The sequence below is a fragment of the Oncorhynchus gorbuscha genome, linkage group LG12 (assembly GCF_021184085.1).
Source record: "Oncorhynchus gorbuscha isolate QuinsamMale2020 ecotype Even-year linkage group LG12, OgorEven_v1.0, whole genome shotgun sequence".
In the NCBI taxonomy this organism is placed as follows: domain Eukaryota; kingdom Metazoa; phylum Chordata; class Actinopteri; order Salmoniformes; family Salmonidae; genus Oncorhynchus; species Oncorhynchus gorbuscha.
In genome coordinates, this window is record NC_060184.1 from 31,188,499 (window position 1) to 31,208,798 (window position 20,300).

The following is a 20,300-nucleotide window of genomic DNA, read 5'->3' on the forward strand; positions in this document are numbered from 1 at the left end:
ACCCACACTGCTAGCGAGCGTCTGCGTGGCCAGGAGCTAAAATAGAAATTGGTTCTATTTGTGACGCTCAACGCAATGCAAGTCCGGCCTCTCCCATCTCCTCATTGGTTTTAAAGAACCATATACCCACGTGGGTGATTGAAAGATGAACTTAGGTCCACACTCCGGTTGGTTGTAGTAATGCTGTAAAGTTGGGTGCCAACAACCATATAAAGTCCAAAGAAGAAAAAGAAGCCCGAAGGAAGGAGAGATGATGAGAAACAAATTCAGTTTACCGTTTTATCTATGGATTAATTGTCAGAGTAGAGGACCTTGTGCATTTCAGGTAAAATAACAACCCAATATTTATATACCAGGACAAATTAGCTAGCAACAGCAAGCTAGCTCGCTACATTTCCATAAATGTTTAATGCTTTTTGACCTGTCCCCAAATTAATCTAATTGGTTCAGAGTTTGTTTTGATATTTCAACCTGCGTGTCCTGATCGCTTCTGGTGTGGGTGAACAAAATCAATGTGCGGGCGGACGCACACATCAGGTTTGGTCAGCATGTTAGACTTAATGATATTTTAGTAAAAATGACTAATATTAGAATCATAAAACACGGGACGAGATGTTAAAACTGTCCATTGTGCCTATAGATGGAATGCACTCACATGAGATTTGCCGTGATGTTGACAGAGTGGCATGGGCGGTTTATTTCTTAGACTGGGTTAAAATTAACACTGTGCTACGGTTAGGTTAAAATTATAAAGTCAATCTCAATGTGGCTTTTAAAGGAATAGACTGGGGCAAAACAATATGGTGGAAGAAAACTCTTGCCCATGTTTACACCAATTCAATGCTTTTTTACTTTGGGAGTAAATACAAGAAGAATCAAGTTAGCTACTTAGCCGTCTTTGTTCACAAATATTGGGGTAAAACAAGCTCATATTATCACGAATCAAGGTAAGACCCAGATGCAGACTGTCGAAGTAACAATGTTTAATGTTCCAACAGAGGGCAAGCAGAAGACAGGCCAAGGCAGGCAGAGGTCGGTAATCCAGAGGGAGGCAGAGGTACAAGTCGGCGGGCAGGCTCAGGGTCGGGGGCAGGCAGAGTGGTCAGGCAGGCGGGCTCAGAGACAGGACAGGCAAGGGTCAAGACCGGGAGGAATAGCAAAAACAGAATAGAAGCAGGAATACTGGAAAACACGCTGCTTGACTTTAAAAACATACAAGACAAACTGGCACCAGACAGACAGAGAACACAGGTATAAATACACAGGGGATAATGGGGAAGAAGGGCAACACCAGGTGGGGGGTGGAGACAAGCAGAAGGACAACACCAGGTGGGGGGTGGAGACAAGCAGAAGGACAGGTGAAACAGATCAGGGCGTGACACATATTTTGGGTTCTAATGGGGTACAACAGTTGAACTAAGCTCATGAGTCATTTATACGTTTATAAGTTATATTCATTAATGGGCACATATCATTAATGTATAAGTCCAAAAATGTATTTAGCAACACATTTAAATAGACCACACAGGCTGATATAGGAAATATGGCAACTAGACACAAACTGGCACCCAAGTCCTATTTTCCAGTCCACAAAAACAATACAAAAATCACTACAAACATTCTCAAATTCAAATAGGTTCAAACTCCACAGAAAACAGTATATATCAGCCTTTGGTATAGAGTTTACAGTAAAACTCGGAAATGCTTAACATTAAATTATCATGCAATAAATAGAAGCCCTTCAATTGTCATGCAGTCAATAAAAGCTTCAATAATTATGCAATAAATAATCGAGTTATATGTGCTCTATGGAGTGGGCAAAGAAACAATAACCACGAGATACCGGACTGTACTGTATGACCTGGGCCAGTTTTCTACGAGCAGCACCACTCGCTAATCTACAAGCAACACCAAAGAAGAAAACAAAAACAATGTAAAGCTAAAGCATTTACAAAAAAATCTTTGATCCATATATCCCGGCCTAGAAGCCTACTTGTCTGCCAGCAGGCTGGACCGAAGTTTCCAATATTCCACGGCCTTCAGCAGTCCATTGTTCTCGGATGCGCATGACCCCGTCTCTCTCCTGAGAGAGGACGAGGTGAGAGAGAGACCACACTGCTGCAACTAGACACTAGGAGAAGCGGAAAAGATCACAGGATGAGTGCCATTGTCTGGATGAATACTAGTAACTCACTCACTCCAAAATTGTAGGTAATCTGAAGATCGTCCCTTAATAGTACGGCTATAGAGCGTTGTCTGGAAGGCTGTAGTCACGGGTAGTATTGGTATCGAAGATTTGAGGTGAAGATGCTCTACATGGGTGGCGGGTGGAGCTTCCTCGCTACTTTTTTATGCAGGTAACCAGGCAATGTAGAAACGCCAGGTGGAGGTCTGCTAACAATACTTCTGTGTCGAAACCTGCAGAGGGGAAAAGTTCTCCAAACAATAGCACAAGCACTATACCTCAATCATTCAAACGAGTCTATGCTCAGTTCATAGTAGGTGATTTTTTGTTAATCAGTTCATGTCAGATCAATCAGGCCTGGGTACGGTTAGAGCGTTGGGCCAGTAACTGAAAGGTCGCTCGTTCAAATCCCGGAGCCGACACGATATAACAATCTGTCAATCTGCTCTTGGGCAAGGCAAGTGTAATTGCTCCAGGGTCACTGTTGATAATGGTTGACATTGGCTGTGACCCCACTCTCCAAGGGTGTATAAGGGGGAGTTGGGACATGCAATAAACACACACCAAATGATTATCAGTTCCATTCATTCTCAGTCTATGCACATTACCCACTGAGCAAAAGCTGTTTGAATCAACATTGTTTCCACATCATTTCAACACAAAAATGTAATGTGATGACATAGGGGGATTTCGTCTTTTTTTTCACCCAACCTTTAAACCTACATCCAATGACATGGTAAAATGTTTAGTTGATTTCACGTTGAATTCACGTTGGTTGACAACTCAACCAAATGTAAATTAAAACTAAACGTTGAACTGAGGTCTGTGCCAATGTAACAGGGCTGGTTATGTTTCCACTTGTCTCTAAAGAAATGTGTATTTCATGTTCAAACATTCTTATTGGTTAGTTCAACTCTGATGACAATAAGGTGTGTTGTGATTGGCCCCGCTTGCAGATAGGGGGAGATCGCGAACGTCTTCCCAGTATGAAAATGTGATGCAAGGGGTCGGTCACGTTCTGAATACTGTTTTCTATTTTCTATTTTACAATGTGTACAAGTTTGCTGTACGTTACTGATTTATACATGTGCGGGCATATGGTACCTGTTAGGAATTGAGGGGTTTTCTGGGATGTGCTTTGGCATATGATTGCTGTAAATAAGTGTGTTAGCTAGCCTACACCGATGTAATGGTCACATAAACCACTGCTAACACAGTTGTCTTCATGCAAGGGATTTTGCCATCAACAGCCATCAATACCGTTAAGCACTGCACAACTAACGTGCTGTTTCCCATTTAACAACAGCATAAATAAATTATGCTCAACTGGGACCACTAGCCGAAGTGATTTATTTTGAGAAAACACAACGCATGGAGAGTACATATACATCTGTTACACCCAGTGGGTAGTTCATCACATTAGTTGATCTTTCATGTCTAAAGCATAACGGCGCATACAAAAGTAGCACCAGAGCTTGGACCTCCTGATCCTCTTCAAACTCTGGGGTGTGACTCAACTCAGACCACTGACACTTCTGACACAGACCCCACCTGTGGAACTCAACCTCCCAGGCCTATGTGGCTTAGCTACGGGATGTGTGCAGGCTGGCTCAGGAGAGGCAGAGGTTACAGAGGGCCCTACAGGAGGCACTATGGAAGGCCCTACAAAGGAACCTCCAGGGGGCGCTATAGCTAGTGCTACAGGCGAGATTGCTACAGATGGCCCTACACAGGGTGCTAAAGGGGGCCTTACAGGGGGCTCTACAGTCGATAGTACAGGTGCCCCTACAGGGGATGCAAGAAAAGGAAGTGTGGCAAGTGGCAGCTCCCTAACAGGTCCTGGTGGAGGCAGTACTAGGAAAGGAAGTGCAGTGGTACAGGTAACTGGCAAAATAATGGGAACAATCGAGTAACTGAGATATCCAAAGTATATTGAAAGCAGGTTTTTCCACACAGGTGTGGTTCCTGAGTGAATTAATCAATTAACATCCCATCATGCTTATGTATAGAAATGCTGGGCAAGCCATTATTTTGGCTACGCCCCATAGGAAGGCAATGCCCCTATCCACAAGGCACGAGTGGTCACTGAATGGTTTGATGAGCAGGAAAATGATGTAAACTATATGCCATGGCCATCTGAGTCACCGGAAGTCAACCCAATTGAACATTTATGGGATATTCTTGAGCGGCGCCTGAGACATTGCATTTTCCATCACCATCAACAAAACACCAAATTATGGAATTTCTTGTGGAAGAAAGGTGTCCATCCCTCCAATAGAGCTCCAGACACTTGTAGTTAAGCCAAGGTGCATTGAAGCTGTTCTGGATTGTGGTGGCTCAATGCCTTATTAGGACACTTTATGCTGGCGTTTCCTTTATTTTGGCAGTTACCTGTACCTGTTCCTGAAGGACAGTGATGCTGTCTCATTGCAACCTGATGGGGCTCCACTGGTTCAGCTGGCGGATGTTCTATTTCAGCATGACATGGGCGGAGATTGTTGCGATGGATGGTACCGGTCCGACCCTCCCTCCCTTCAGGGCGAAGTGTATAGCAAGCACTATACCTCAATCATTCATAATAGAGTCTTTGCTCAGTTCATAGTAGATGATTGTTCGTTAATCAGTTTGTCAAGTTAATCAGTTCTATTCATTCTCAGCCTATGCAAATTAGTTCATCTTTCATATCAGACGGTAAGAGCAAAACAGTAGATGTCATTTGATAAATATTGTTGATTTACCAAAATAGATTTCAATTGCAATATTTACAGTATTTTTTTATGACCACTGTGGAATTTATTCTGATAATTGGGTATATTCCCCTGGAAGGTGACTTCCATGTATTTCTGATGACGGAAACAATCAAGTATTTTTGGGTGGGGTGGGGAGATAAACCTTTTCTATGGGCTTTCCTTAAATATGGGTATGAGTGATTATCAATCATGCAATAGTCCATTTGTCCAGTAATTTAATGGTCCAAAAATTACTAATCGATTGTATTCATTAGGATGTGTAATAATTACATAGTTTCCATGTTTATGTTTTCCACTTTTATGTGTCCAGCATTCCTGGATAAGTAATAATTGTTGATTTAGAATGTGTGTGTGTGCGTGCTTGCACTTCACTTCAGACAAACTCCTCATGAGGGCGCCAAATAACTTTACAGAGCGCCAAACTACTATGGCTGACCCTGTGAAACAACACATTTCACAACACCTTTTTTTACTGTAGTTATATTGTTAGACTGTAGTATGGCTATACCACACAACCCAAACAAGTGCATTACTCATGCAATGTACTGATGGCCCACATTTAAAAAAAATAATCATCTACATTGTGTACATCTACATTTTATCTTGGAATGTTTGTCAAATTCGATTATGATCAATCATTAGATTAGATTAAAAATGTATATGGTAGAGGCAGACGTTCTAGTCTTGAAACACATCTGAGAAGCAATCCATTCTGTATCCATGATTGAGAACTACATTGTTCGGCATTATAAACTTAGTACGGTATGTAATTACAAAACCTGTCAAGGTAAAGGAAACTAATAATCAACTGTTGATTGACAGATGAACAGCCCACCTTTTCTGCATAATCCATCACATGTGATCCATCCAGTACATATACTGTAAGATATGGGAGTCTGGTTCCACTTCCAGCACAGTGGTCTACTCTGTCTGAACTGAGGAACGCCACATAATTTAGTATTTATTAGGATCCTCTGACTCTGTCTTTACTAGCTCACAGCTCATTTCAACTAAGTAAGAGCAAATCATAACGGTAAGTTGGGAAGCAGACATTTTATATACATGCATTTTGATATATTGTTTTTAAATGCTCCTCTGTGATTCTCTCCAGTGAATTTTACAGATGACAACACACAATAGATGTGGATTTATGTGACATTGCTGTTGTTTGGTTTTACTTGAGTTGAGTGCAACACATATCTATGTCATTTCACATTCTGGATCGTTTGGTGCAATCTTTATTATGCTGCACTAAATGTGAATGTAGAGATAACAATTTCATTGCAAATGTGGTCGAACTATCAAAAATTCCTATAATTGCATTCTTATAACTGAACATATAAATCATATAATTGCATGTGTGGTTGAACTATCATATAATACGTATATGATGATGTCTCAATTAGAGTGTTGTATATTTTCTTCCTACCTCGTATGATTCTTGTTATTTGTTGCACTGCACCTTTTCCCCCGTTCTCCTTCAAGTGATCAGGTAAAAACAGTTTGAGAAACCATGAAAGGTCAAACTATTTAGAAACCATTACCTGAAGGATATTATATGGTAAATCACACCTTTTTTTCCACACAGTAGAATTTTATGGGTTGATAATACAACCGTGCTCCTTCGTTGAGCAAAGGTTCTATTTCACTCACAACGTCAGTCGTGTCAAGCGTTAGCATATAGTTGTCCAGTACAATTTTGAAATTAGGAATTATTACACACACCCAGATGGGCGACACACCCTGTGTGATACTATCTTTACAATACATACCTGTGTGTTACTATCTTTACAATACATACCTGTGTGTTACGATCTTTACAATACATACCTGTGTGATACTATCTTCACAATACATACCTGTGTGATACTATCTTCACATTACATACCTGTGTGTTACTATCTTCACAATACATCCCTGTGTGTTACTATCTTCACATTACATACCTGTGTGTTACTATCTTCACATTACATACCTGTGTGTTACGATCTTTACAATACATACCTGTGTGTTACTATCTTCACAATACATACCTGTGTGTTACTATATTTACAATACATACCTGTGTGTTACTATCTTCACAATACATACCTGTGTGTTACTATATTTACAATACATACCTGTGTGTTACTATCTTCACAATACATACCTGTGTGTTACCATCTTTACAATACATCCCTGTGTGTTACAATCTTTACAATACATGCCTGTGTGTTACTATCTTTACAATACATGCCTGTGTGTTACTATCTTTACAATACATGCCTGTGTGTTACTATCTTTACAATACATACCTGTGTGTTACAATCTTTACAATACATCCCTGTGTGTTACAATCTTTACAATACATGCCTGTGTGTTACTATCTTTACAATACATCCCTGTGTGATACTATCTTTACAATACATGCCTGTGTGATACTATCTTTACTATACATCCCTGTGTGATACTATCTCTACTATACATGCCTCCTGTGGCTTGATTATTCCACCGAGTTGATGATGAGGCTGCTTTAAGATACTTGAGGAGGTTGTTGTTGACCTTCTGTCTTGTTGCGGTGTTCTTGTTCTTTTGTTTTCCTGTTGCCTGGGCCCTAATTCTATCACCAGAAGGTTGGAGAGTCAAGCATCTCCTGTGTCTTCACTGAAGGTTGTGATGCATGTGTGTGTGTGTAAGAGAGGGAGAGAGGAAGTGTGTGTGTGTGTGCACGCACGCATATATGTGTGTTAGAGACCATCTACCAGGTGCATAGGATTAGGCTCTTGGCAGCCATTCAAAAATGATCAAATCAGCGTTTTGCTTAATTGCTAATTAACTCAACTAGGCTTACTTTGTGCAGTGCACTTTAGTCCGAGCCGGGTCTTTGTGGGGTTATTAGAGGTTGTGTTGTAAGTCATTGGGATCATGCTAACTAAGGTGGCAGTCCAATTGACTGGCAAGTACATGTCCTTCAAGGTGTAATATTTCAAAGGTATCAATAACTAACCATGTTGAATAGGTCATGTTTATCTTCTGAGGTGGTTAGCATACAAGATTTGCTGTTGTCCTAGATTTGAATTAGACATTGACTGTTGGACATACTAATAGACTGAACCAATGCTTACCCACTCACGGGGTGCCGGCGCTAATACTTGATATTTGTTGGGTTTCTGTCATTGGTCATTCACTTTGTGAATGCCTATCCCCCCTGAAAGAAGTTTTAATACTGATGTTTTAATTTGGTTTCATTACGATAGGAAAGAATGAAAGTCGACTATCTACAGAACGTGCCTTCATCAGATGCAACCAGAAGCTACACCTTCACCAGCAATGAGGGGAAGCGCTGTGTGGCATGGAGACGCTATGATGGGTCTATGTATTTCACTGCTGAGCCTGAAGAGTGAGTATGCCTCAACCTTACTATAGTATGTTTCCATATTACAGTATTTTAAGTACACCATAAAGGAGTAATCACCTAACCATGGATCTGTTAAAACTACCTCGACAACATCCGCTGAAAAGGCAGAGCGCAAAATTCAAAAACATTTTGGGGAAATATTTAACTTTCATACATTCACAAGCGCAATACACCAAATTAAAGCTTAACTGCTTGTTAATCTACCCCTCGTGTCCGATTTCAAAAAGACTTTACAGCGAAAGCACACCATATGATTATGTTAAGTCAGAGCCAAGTCACAAAAACACTTACAGCCATTTTCCAGCCAAAGAGAGGGGGAAAAAAGCAGAAATAGAGATAAAAATTAATCACTAACCTTTGATGATCTTCATCAGATGACATCATAGGACTTCATGTTACACCATACATGTATGTTTTGTTTGATAAAGTTAATATTTATATTAAAAAATCTCAGTTTACATTGGCGCGTTATTTCCAGTAATGTTGTGCCTCGAAAACATCCGGCGAATTTGTAGAGATCCACATCAATTTACAGAAATACTCATCATACACTTTGATAAAATATACAAGTGTTAAAATATACAAGAATTATAGATATACTTCTCCTTAATGCAACCGCTGTGTCAGATTTAAAAAAAGCTTTACGGAAAAAGCAAACCATGCTATAATCTGAGTACGGCGCTCAGACACAAAAACAAGCCATACAGATACCCGTCATGTTGTGGAGTCAGTAAAAGTCAGAAATAGCTTTATAAATATTCACTTACCTTTGATGATCTTCATCAGAATGCACTCCCAGGAATCCCAGTTCCACAACAAATGTTTCTTTTGTTCGATAAAGTCCATAATTTATGTCCAAATACCTCCTCTTGTTCGCGCATTTAGTTACCAAATCCAAACTCACGAGGTGCCGGCAAGTCCAGGCGAAAGTTTAGACGTAAAATTCTAAAAGTTCTATTATAATTGATGTATAGAATCAATCTTTAGGATTTTCTTAACATACATCTTCAATTATGTTCCAACCGGAGAGTTCCTTTGTCTTTAGAAATGCAACGGAACGCAGGTCGCTCTCATGGGCGCACGGTCAGCTCATGGCCTTCTGCCAGACCTCTGGTTGAAACAGCTCTCATTCTCTCCCCCTTCATAGTAGAATCCTGAAACAATTTTCTAAAGACTGTTGACATCTAGTGGAAGCCTTAGGAAGTGCAATATGACCACATAGACACTGTATATTTGATAGGCAATGAGTTGAAAAACTACAATCCTCAGATTTCCCACTTCCTGGTTGGATATTTCTCAGGTTTTCATCTGCCATATGAGTTCTGTTATACTCACAGACATCATTCAAACAGTTTTAGAAACTTCAGAGTGTTTTCTATCCAAATCCAAAACTAACAATATGCATATATTAGCTTCTGGGCCTGAGTAGCAGGCAGTTTACTCTGGGCACACTTTTCATCCGAACGTGAAAATGCTGCCCCCTGTCCCAAACAGGTTTTAACTGAAAGTTTCATAGCTACCATAGCACTTAACTCCTCTTGAATACCCAGCCCCACATCAGCAAGGGAGTAACAATTGTCAAATCAATGTTGACGGTCAATCGTCTGTGAACTGAAAAAACTGAACTGAACTAAATTTGCCAGATTAGGTACTTGGCTCTTCTATGAGTGTGAAAGTGTTTGTCTGTGTGCAAATGTCTATGTTATATTCTTTGCATCACTTGTTATTGAATACAAGTCCAGTAGAGAACCTGCACATTAATTTTCTCTATTCTCTTTGAGGCTGGTCGACCCGGTCGTCAAAGCCATTAAAGGTGGTGCTGTGGGTGCTCTGACGGAGATGGTGAAGACTGGGAGAAACCTGACAGAGAGGAATAAGTTGGGGTGGCTGCCTCTGCACGAGGCCGCAACCCATGGGAAGAAGGAATGCCTTGATATCTTACTTGAAGGTGAGCCACAACATTTTGGGATTGTGCCAATCCCCATACCATCACACCCTATTAAATATCAAAACTGTTTTTGGAATTCCTGTTGCATTTGTTATTAGTCCCCTTCAACCAGACATTGAATGTAAATAAATTAGCACTAGTGTCGAAAGAGACCTTTCAACTCACAATACTTACTGCATTAATTTCATAACGACTTCTTGCTGAATACCCATGAGGGATAGGCTAACGATAATGTATGAAGGTTTACTGTGCTAATCAAGTGCCATGCCAGGTTTTTGACTTGACACGGTCTGATTTCACAGTATCTTCTCAATTCTGCAACGTCTAAATGTCTAAATGCCATGTGATTCTTAAACACCCAACATTTTAAACTGTCATTATGATCACACTTGCTCACACAACTACTAATCCTGTCCTGTCATTGAATCCAGCCCACCCTGAGGTGATTAACAGGCGCACCATGAAGGACCAGACTCCTCTCTTCCTAGCTGTGGTGGCTGAACATGTGTCCTGTGTCCAGTGCCTGCTGGAGAAAGGAGCTAACCCCGTCATCGCTGACAAGGACAGGGAAACCCCTCTATATAAAGGTACATACCTATGCATAAAGGACACCCGCATGCCATTCTTTGAGACAATGATTGCAAGTTTGGGTAATGTGAAGTTATTAAGTCACATAACCAAATCTTACAGTGTCCATATTAAGACAGCATTAATCTAGCTCATTTCATTTTTTAACAAAACATGTGTTCACTGTTTCTCTCCCTCTCTCTAAAAATCCATCCATATGTCCCGTTCAAAGCTTGCGAGGGAGAGAATGTTGAGATGGTGGCAATGCTTTTGGGCTTCGGGGCCGGGGTGAACAAGCATTGTATTCAGGGCTGGACCGCCCTCCACGAGGCTGTGATCCGCAACAACATGGAGATATGTGTGCTGCTGATGAAGGCGGGGGCCAAGCTCAGTCCAGTCAACATGTATGGTATCACTCCCCTGTTCGCTGCAGCCCAGACTGGACATGCTGAAGTCCTGAACTTCCTCATCACCAATGGTAACCAGTATGCTGGCTTGGGCGTTGATTTGTGTGTTGATTGGCTTAAGTGCAGATAAAAGCTTTTGTCATCAGCTTTATTAGATATGTGATTCCTATCACATTCCAGGTTGAATTTATTATATTTTTTGAAGTATTTTTTCTCCCGCAAGACAATGTGATTGTGTTAATTAAACCGAACGGCATGCCACTGAAGTCGTACATCCTAAATGCTAAAGAAGGTTCCTAGTGACATTTGTCTCGTGTAAAACGTCTGTGTGGGCCCTTTGATGATACAGGTGCAGACGTTAACAGCCAGGCGAACGATGGGGCAACACCGCTCTATGAAGCCTGTAAGAATGGACATGGGGAGATCGTGGAGCTCCTGCTGTCTCAGAAAGCAGATGCCAACAAACCCACCAAAGCTGGACTTCTGCCCATTCATATCGCTGCCCAACGTGGATATGATGAGTAGGTGGAAATATCATACATTCTCATACAATAACTACATTGTTACGACAATATGAATGGATTTGATGGCAATGAAATCGTCATTCAAAGATTTTGTGGGAGTAACGGTATCTATTATCGTCTCCCTTTTCACTTCATGGTGTTATGTGTAACGTCACTGACGTTTGTGAGGAAAGACCACACCTTGAAACATTTACATCCCTCCCCTCTCGACAATCAATGGCTGTATATACAGTGCCTTGCGAAAGTATTCGGCCCCCTTGAACTTTGCGACCTTTTGCCACATTTCAGGCTTCAAACATAAAGATATAAAACTGTATCTTTTTGTGAAGAATCAACAACAAGTGGGACACAATCATGAAGTGGAACGACATTTATTTGATATTTCAAACTTTTTTAACAGACCAAAAACTGAAAAATTGGGCGTGCAAAATTGTTAGACAAAGCAGAATGTGCTGTAGATCGTCACCTAACCACACTAGGATTCTTTGAACCTCTTCGCTAATCTCCTATCCCGTCAACTATTCCCTATGCTTTTCCTATTCAGGATCGTGTCCAGACTGATCCAAGTCACCAGCAAGTCCAGAGTGCGACGCAGTGGCATCAGTCCCCTCCATCTTGCCGCCGAACACAACAAAGACAACACCCTGGAGGTTCTGATCGAGGCAGACTTCGACGTCAATGCCAAGCTGTCCACCGACCGCTCTTCCATATACCAGGATCGACGAACCACTGCACTCTATTTCGCAGTCACCAACAGCAACGTTGATGCTGCCGCCATGCTTCTTGAGGCCGGCGCAAACCCCAACCTGGACATCTTCAACCCGCTACTGGTGGCTGTGAAGCAGGGTTGTGTCCAAATGGTGTGCTTACTGGTGGAGCACAGGGCAGACGTCAATGTTAAAATCCCAACTCACCCCACCTCGTTCCCGGCAAGTGTCATGTTCTGTATGAAGTATCTATCTCTGCTCAAGTACCTCTTGGACAATGGCTGTGACGCCCTATCCTGTTTCAAGTGTGAGCATGGCACCAAACCACACCCACCGATGAGGAATGTATACAAGGATGACCTGGGTCTCTGCCACGAGGAGCCAGGTGTGCAGGTAGGTGGGATTAGCAGAAAGATGTTTTGTGGTTTGAGAGAAAATATGTTTGGGCAAGAGTTAGAACAGGAAATGACGTGCTAGGTGGTTGGTTGGGGGTGGTCGACATGGGAATGTCAATAGTTTGAATCCAGGCATATTTAGTTTTTTACTGTTTTGTTTTCTAACCCTTACCTTAACCACTTGTTTGCATGCCAAAGTAGAACCTTACCCTAACCACTCACTAGCATGCCTCAACATAACCTGCTCACCTTGCATGTACATTTCTGTCATTTTGAGATTCAGAGAATGAGCGATTCTCACGCTCTTAGAATTCTGTGTTTGTTGTGAGATCAAGTTGGCCACTCGTTAATTTAAATGTGATGGTAACGGTAACCACTGCACTGGCCCCCCAAAACCAGAGACTAGGGAGCAGTTTTACCACAGAATTTAAATAACTTAGTTGCAGTTACGTTTGTGGCATCTTGTGGCATATTGCTTCTAAATGCATTATGTATAGCATTACTTGATTATGTCAAGGCTCAGGAGAAGACCCAGATGCAGACAGTTTCGAAGTAACAAAAGTTTAATACAAAAACAGGGGGGCAGGCAAACGACAGGTCAAGGGCTGGCAGAGGTCAGTAGTCTAGAGCAGAGTCCAAAAGGTACAGAACAGCAGGCAGGCTCAGGGTCAGGGCAGGCAGAATGGTCAAAAAATGGGAAAGCTAGAAAACAGGACCGAGAGACACAAAGAGGAGCATTGGGAAAAAACGCTGGTTGGCTTGACGAAACAAAACGAACTGGCAACAGACAAACACAGGTATAAATACACTGGGGATAATGAGTAAGATGGGTGACACCTGGAGGGGGTGGAGACAAGCACAAAGACCGGTGAAACAGATCAGGGTGTGACAGATTCCTTTTTCTACTCTACTGTCAGTTCTGTGACATTATCTCCAGTCCCGCAATACGTCAGTGGGCAGGACCCATCATAGATGCACTTCTAGACTACGTCGGTAATGTGCAGCTGTGCTCCAGACTCATTGAACATCTGGACAGCTATGAGGCCTGGGCCTGTATCAAGGAGAAATCGAGTGAGTACCTTCTTCATCAGGGTCCAACTGTCTAAACAGGTTAGATATATTTATAACAAGTTTGCAACAACCTTCAAATGTGTCAAAAAGGACATCTAAGGGTGACATTTTCCTAAAGTTCCCCCTCACAGAAATTGTTCGAACAAAGTCACAACATAAATTGCGTTGCAGACTATAATTTCACATAGTTTACAGCGCAGGTGGCTTTGCAACAGGACAATGTTGCCCTAAGACATTTCCTAGTGAGTACAGGATTTTCCTTCTTTCATATGCTTTTATAACACTGCAACTAAAGATTATTTTATGGAGAACCTATACTTGTGCATGCCAATCCTTTATTCAACAGTACCCCCACGGAGCCTTTTGCAGTTGTGCAGGCTGAAGATCCGACAACTGGTGGGAGTCCACAGACTGAGGCAGATCAGCACCTTACCCCTACCGGGAAGACTTGTCAACTTTCTGAACCATGAGGAGTGATCCATAGCACAATAAGGACACTGGCATGGAATTCAATACTGTAGAGTTGCTAACATTCTGTTTATGCATGTGATTGTGTCTGGTTAAAGGTAAATTCTATATGCATGCAGCTAATTATAATATAAGGATTGACAAAGCTCACATGAGTTTACCACATCCTGAATCAATGCAGATTTAATCGTTATTCTTTTACATTTTGGTTTACACACAAACATTTAGGAAACAATGTGGTAAGCCACCGAACGTTCCAAACAAACCCCTTCATTCAAAGAAAATTTAAGGAGCATGACAGGCCTGGCATTCTATTTCAATGCAGAGTGTGCAATCCAGACTTGTTTGAACAGGAAATCTTGCATTTTGTTACAATTGGTGCTCTTACTTGATTTCACCCTTTTATGAAAAATTGTTTTTTCATCTTGTTGCTTTTATTTCTTAAAGTAGAAGTGCAAAATGTATGTATCAGTATTTTGTTTTTGTGTATGGAGTGAAACTTCTATTCAATACTTATTGTGTGAATGCACATGCCTAATAAGCTCCCACCTTTATTTGTCTATCCATGTTACATGTACCTACACAGTGTCACGTTATAAATTAGATTTTTGTTGTGTTATTCATAAGTTACTGTTGAATGGCTTGCAGCTTTAAGACTTTTGGTGTAATCAACCTTGAGAAGTTACATATTCATAGGAAATAAATTAACTAACACACATATACATCCCCCTTAAGCTCTACAGCCCCCTCTCCATTCCATTTTCACAACAGAGCCCAGTGTTTTGAACACAACACTCCCTGTGCCCTTTGACCCCCAGCACTTTCATGTCCCCTGCACCTGCCTCCCCTAGCCAGTGTCTCTCAGAAGGTCAAAGGAACTATGAGGCTCACAGTAGATGGAAGCAGCGGCGGATATGCTGGCTTTGCATATCATTGTGTTCCCCCATGAGGACGGCTAAAAATACATGGGACACTATAACCACCACCTGCTAGAAGAGGCCGGAGCGCTGGTTCAGGGTCAGATATCATTTTTAATCCTCCTGATGGTTAAAGTTAGTATTTGCGGTTTGATAATCTGATCCTGGATCTGTAGTTAAAGGATACTTCTACCTCGAGCGAGTGAGTTTTTGGTACTGATGGGGAGCACAGAAGGGATAGTTCGGAGCTCTCTCTAGAACTGAACCAGTAAGAGAATCTGTAAGAACAGAGTTTGTCAATGACAGTCCTGGGTTCCCAATGAGTATGCAGGTTTATGGAAGGGGATTGCTAGTTCAAATCCCAGGTCTGATGGGGAAAATCAGGCAGAATGTAATCAGCTTCCCTCAAACTAAAACCCTTTCTTAGGGCTAAAAACCAAAACAGATTTGTGGACATGGACCACTTCATCATAACAAATGTCACGGCTTGAATGGTTGGATCATAGTGCTTATAAAACTAGCGTGAGGGTTATGGGTCTGAAAATACTGTACTGCTTTTTCTGTACTGTCTTGTACTGCTTTTTAAATTGTTATGCATGGATTATGAATGTGTTAAGAAGTCCTTATGTTGGTACCATTCATTAAACTGTTACCCAACATTGAATACAGTATGTGTTGACTTTAAATCACTGTGAATTAAAGTTTCTGCTAAATGTACCAAGTAACACCACTGATTCCCTACACTAGGGCTGCCCAAACCTCTTCCTGGTGATCTACCATCCTACAGGTTTTCAGTACAGCTGATTCTACATATTAGCAGCTCACCAAGACCTTAGCTAGCTGAATCAGATATGTTAGGTTAGGGTTGGACTGAAAACCTACAGGATGCTAGATCTCCAGGAAGAGGGATGGACAGCTCTGTGCTACACCAAGACAAAAACAACCACATGTAGACCTTACTGAATATCTACACGCCACTAGGTGGTAATATAGCTCCACTGCATTTCACAGAGACCAGCAGGAGCATTCAAATGACTAACTAACAGAACAATATTCAGTCTTATATCTGCAAGTTGTGTTCAACTTTAAATTGTTCCTTTTTCCTGATGCTATCTTGATCTATGTTTTAGAGATGAACACTTGGGATGATGAAGTACATAGGCCTAGACCATTCTGAAAATATTGCATTATTGGATGGCTTTTAAGCCTTTGTACCTCGTCAAATGAACTATTAATTAAGCCTTTGCCAATTTCATTTGACATATTTGACATAAGGGCACCGGAACAAATAAAACCAAATCAAATGCCACTTTATTTAGGGCTCTAATCAATTCTCATTGCGTCAGCATGAATAGAGCTCTTAGGGAGCATTTAAACATATCAACACACTTTACATTCAAATGAACAAAGTAACACATATATATTTTTAGATAAGACAAACTGTTTTGTTGTAAAAAAGACAGAAAAATTATATAATAAACAACAAAAGAAGACAGTTTGTTTTGGTTCAATTAGCCAGATGAGGAAACTCCTTTTGGCACTCGGTTCAACTGGCCAATCATCTCACAATTCCAACTGTAGGCTGCAGTCCCTTGGTGTGTCCCAAATGACACCCTATTCTCTATAGTGCTCTATAGTCCCAACTCCCAGTTGCCATTTGGGACACAGTCCCAACTCCCAGTTAGTCACTTGTGAAGTTGGGCCTGTGTCAGAGAGGTCAAGAAAGAACATGAATTATCTCCAAACCAGTGGTTAGAACGAGGCTGGATTTATTACCCTTTGTTTTGGGAAAAAGACAAATAATGCTGACCAAATGCGGTCCACTGCAGGGTAGTCTATCACATTCTCCTGAGTGACAACAACAACACTGTTGTACAGGCCTGACTGTTGAAGTTGGAAAATTGTTTTGTTGAGAATACACAGTTGTCTGTGTCAGACTACAACAGCTTTAGGATTCATTTTCAGCTCTAGGACCAGGGAATAATGGTTACACTTTCAATGAGCCACTTTTTTTGTAATGCATTAAAGATGATACATACTTAAGGATTTATATGGAATGCGCCCAAAATGACATCCATTTCCCTTCATAGTGGACTACTTTTGACATGGGCCCACAGTCCCCACCTCAAGGACAAAATATTTTAGTGGCCCCTCTTGGTGGAGGAGAGAAATTGTGCTGCAATTTTACAAATTTTTCCATGGGGCAGAGAGAACATTATTTCAGGTGATTCTACTCATTTTGCCATGGGATGGAGAAAACGTGCGTAATCTGTGTATAATGTAGGTAGAGGAGCCTCTGATCTTATCTGTAGGGAGCCTCATTGAACTCACGGCCCTAACTGTTCGCCACCTCTGTCACACAATTCCCCCGTCAGCCACACATGACGGAAAAAACACCCTTGCTAGGGAACATTCAGCACCCTGTCTCTTTCTTGCTTTTTCACACCCGTCCTTGTAACAGAACGACGGATGACACGTGAATTGACAACATGGGGTCTTTCTCTTCTTACACTCAGGAAAAGCCCTCCTTTCTTTCACCCGTCAGCCACACATGACGGACAAAACACCCTCGCTCGGGAATATTCTGCACCTCTGTATCTTTCTCACTTTCTCACACCCGTCCTTTTAAAAGACCGACGGATGACATGTGAATTGACAAAATGCGGGCTTTCTCTTCTTATAATCAGGAAAACCCCTCCTTTCTGCATGTGTTTTTGGTTGTTTTTGCTGTCTTTTGTTTGAATAAGGATGCCGACTTCTGTTGGTTGGGGCGTGTGGTGTATTGGGGGCCGCAAAGGGACCCCCTGTCAGTTGTGACTACTCTGTGGTAGAGTGAGGTAGTGTGGACTGTCAGACTTTGAAAAGTGGCCCGACACCCATTTGACTTATTCACTGACCCGGGCCCACGGCCCACTGCTTCCATGCTGTCAATCACAGGAAGGTGAAATAAGGCTGTATTTTGAGCTACCAAGGCTCTCTCACAAACACATACTGTATGTATTAGGTATATATACACACAAGCATACATGCTGATGTGAACATTGAAATTCAATACAATAGAGTTCAAATTTGAATACAAACCCTGCGTGGGAATGGGTCACGTGACATCAAAATGATGTCATTTCCTGGTTGTAAACTATTTTGGGGGTTTCTTTTGCAGACAGCTAAAGATGTATTTTCATGATGAAATTAAGGTTGCAGTTCTCTGCCCCTTCCACTTGGAACAAGTTACAAAAGAACATACAATGACAGGAGCTTTGGTTTACAATGGAGTAATGAAGCAACACAAACATAGGCACAGACACATGCATACACACACATGATAACTTTTGCGCTATACACACACGTACACATGGATGTTGTGTTGTAGTTATGTGGTAGTGGAGTAGGGGCCTGAAATCTGTTATGAATGTATTGTACTGTTTAAAAAATTGTATAACTGACTTAAGTATTCAGACCCTTCACTCAGAACTTTGTTAAAGCAACTTTGGAAGCGATTACAGCATTGAGTCTTCTTGGGTATGACGCTACAAGCTTGGCACACCTGTATTTGGGGAGATTTTCCCATTCATCTCTGCAGAACCTCTCAAGCTCAGTCAGGTTGGATGGGGAGCGTCGCTGCACTGCTGCGTTCGATCGGGTTCAAGTCTGGGCTCTGGCTGGGACACTCAAGAACATTCAGATAATTGTCCCAAAGCCACCCATGCGTTGTCTTACCTGTGTGCTTAGGGTCGTTGTCCTGTTGGAAGGCGAACCTCTGCCCCAGTCTGAGGTCCTGAGTGCTCTGGAGCAGGTTTTCATCAAGGATCTCTCTGTACTTTGCTCCCGTCATCTTTCCCTCGATCCTGACTAGTCTCCCAGTTCCTGCCGCTGAAAAACATCCCCACAGCATGATGCTGCCACCACCATGCTTCACTGTAGGGATGGTGCCAGGTTTCCTCCAGACGTGACACTTGGCTTTCAGGCCAAAGAGTTCAATCTTGGTTTCATCAGACCAGAGAATCTTGCCTTTTGGCAAACTCCAAGCGGGCTGTCATGTGCCTTTTACTGAGGAGTGGCTTCCGTCTGGCCATTCTACCATAAAGGCCTGAGTGCTGCAGAGATGGTTGTCCTTCTAGAAGGTTCTCCCATCTCCACAGAGGAACTCTGGAGCACTGTCAGTGTGACTATTGGTTTCTTGGTCACCTCCCTGACCAAGGCCCTTCTCCCCCTGATTGCTCGGTTTGGCAGGGCAGCCAGTTCTAGGAGAGTCTTGGTGGTTCCAAACTTCTTCCATGTAAGAATTATGGAGGCCACTGTGTTCTTGGGGACCTTCAAGGCTGCAGAAATGTTTTACCCTTCCCCAGATCTGTGCCTCGACACAATCCTGTCTCAGAGCTCTACAGACAATTCTATCGACCTCACGGCTTAGTTTTTGCTCTGACATGCCCTCTCAACTGTGGGACCTTATATGGACAGGTGTCTAATCATGTCCAATCATTTGAATTTACCACAGGTGGACTCCAGTCAAGTTGTAGAAACTTCTCAAGGATGATCAATGTAAACAGGATGCACCTGAGCTCAATTTAAAGTCTGATAGCAAAATGTTTGAATAACTAAATGTGGAAAAGGGGAAGGGGTCTGAATACTTTCCGAATGCACTGTATGTCATTTTCTTGTTGCAAAAAATATGTTTACAAAACGTCCTGTTACAACTTTGACATCATTGCCGCCATTTTTACCAACTGCGGCTGGGAAGTGATGTAGTGATTTCATCCTGCACTGAAGACTGGAAGACTACACATGTAAACACTCCACATATTGATGTAAAATAACAAACAAACTCTTCAGCCATAACACTCCACATGAAAGAAATACTATGGTATATTTATATACTATACTATTCACTGAAGTGTTTTTGCAGACATTACTGTAGTATTGTATAGTATATGCAGTTTACTACGGTATAAATACTGTACTAAATA

General features: G+C 41.7%; 1 protein-coding gene across 3 annotated transcripts; it reads left to right on the forward strand.

Annotated features, from left to right (window-relative positions):
- Positions 1-5,840: 5,840 nt before the first annotated feature.
- On the forward strand, positions 5,841-16,000 carry LOC123991657 (ankyrin repeat and SOCS box protein 2-like). Of its 3 annotated transcripts, none has more exons than XM_046293299.1 (10): positions 5,841-5,968; positions 7,545-7,584; positions 8,172-8,314; positions 10,114-10,280; positions 10,712-10,867; positions 11,080-11,325; positions 11,604-11,775; positions 12,323-12,878; positions 13,798-13,951; positions 14,298-16,000. In XM_046293299.1, exons 3-10 carry the CDS (start codon positions 8,178-8,180, stop codon positions 14,426-14,428), a joined length of 1,719 nt encoding a protein of 572 aa, XP_046149255.1. In that variant the 5' UTR covers positions 5,841-5,968; positions 7,545-7,584; positions 8,172-8,177; the 3' UTR covers positions 14,429-16,000. The 3 variants fall into 3 exon arrangements, with proteins under 3 accessions (XP_046149255.1, XP_046149257.1, XP_046149258.1); XM_046293301.1 differs by having other exon boundaries at positions 5,850-5,968; positions 7,548-7,584; XM_046293302.1 differs by lacking the exon at positions 7,545-7,584 and having other exon boundaries at positions 5,850-5,968.
- The last annotated feature ends 4,300 nt before the right edge of the window (positions 16,001-20,300 follow it).

Excerpts from the sequence above, each read along its gene's own strand:
- LOC123991657 (XM_046293299.1), top strand. The coding sequence starts at position 8,178 with ATGAAAGTCGACTATCTACAGAACGTGCCTTCATCAGATGCAACCAGA. Across the intron at positions 11,776-12,322 it reads GCCCAACGTGGATATGATGA|GATCGTGTCCAGACTGATCC; the intron begins GTAGGTGGAAAT and ends TTTCCTATTCAG. Across the intron at positions 13,952-14,297 it reads CTGTATCAAGGAGAAATCGA|TACCCCCACGGAGCCTTTTG; the intron begins GTGAGTACCTTC and ends TTTATTCAACAG.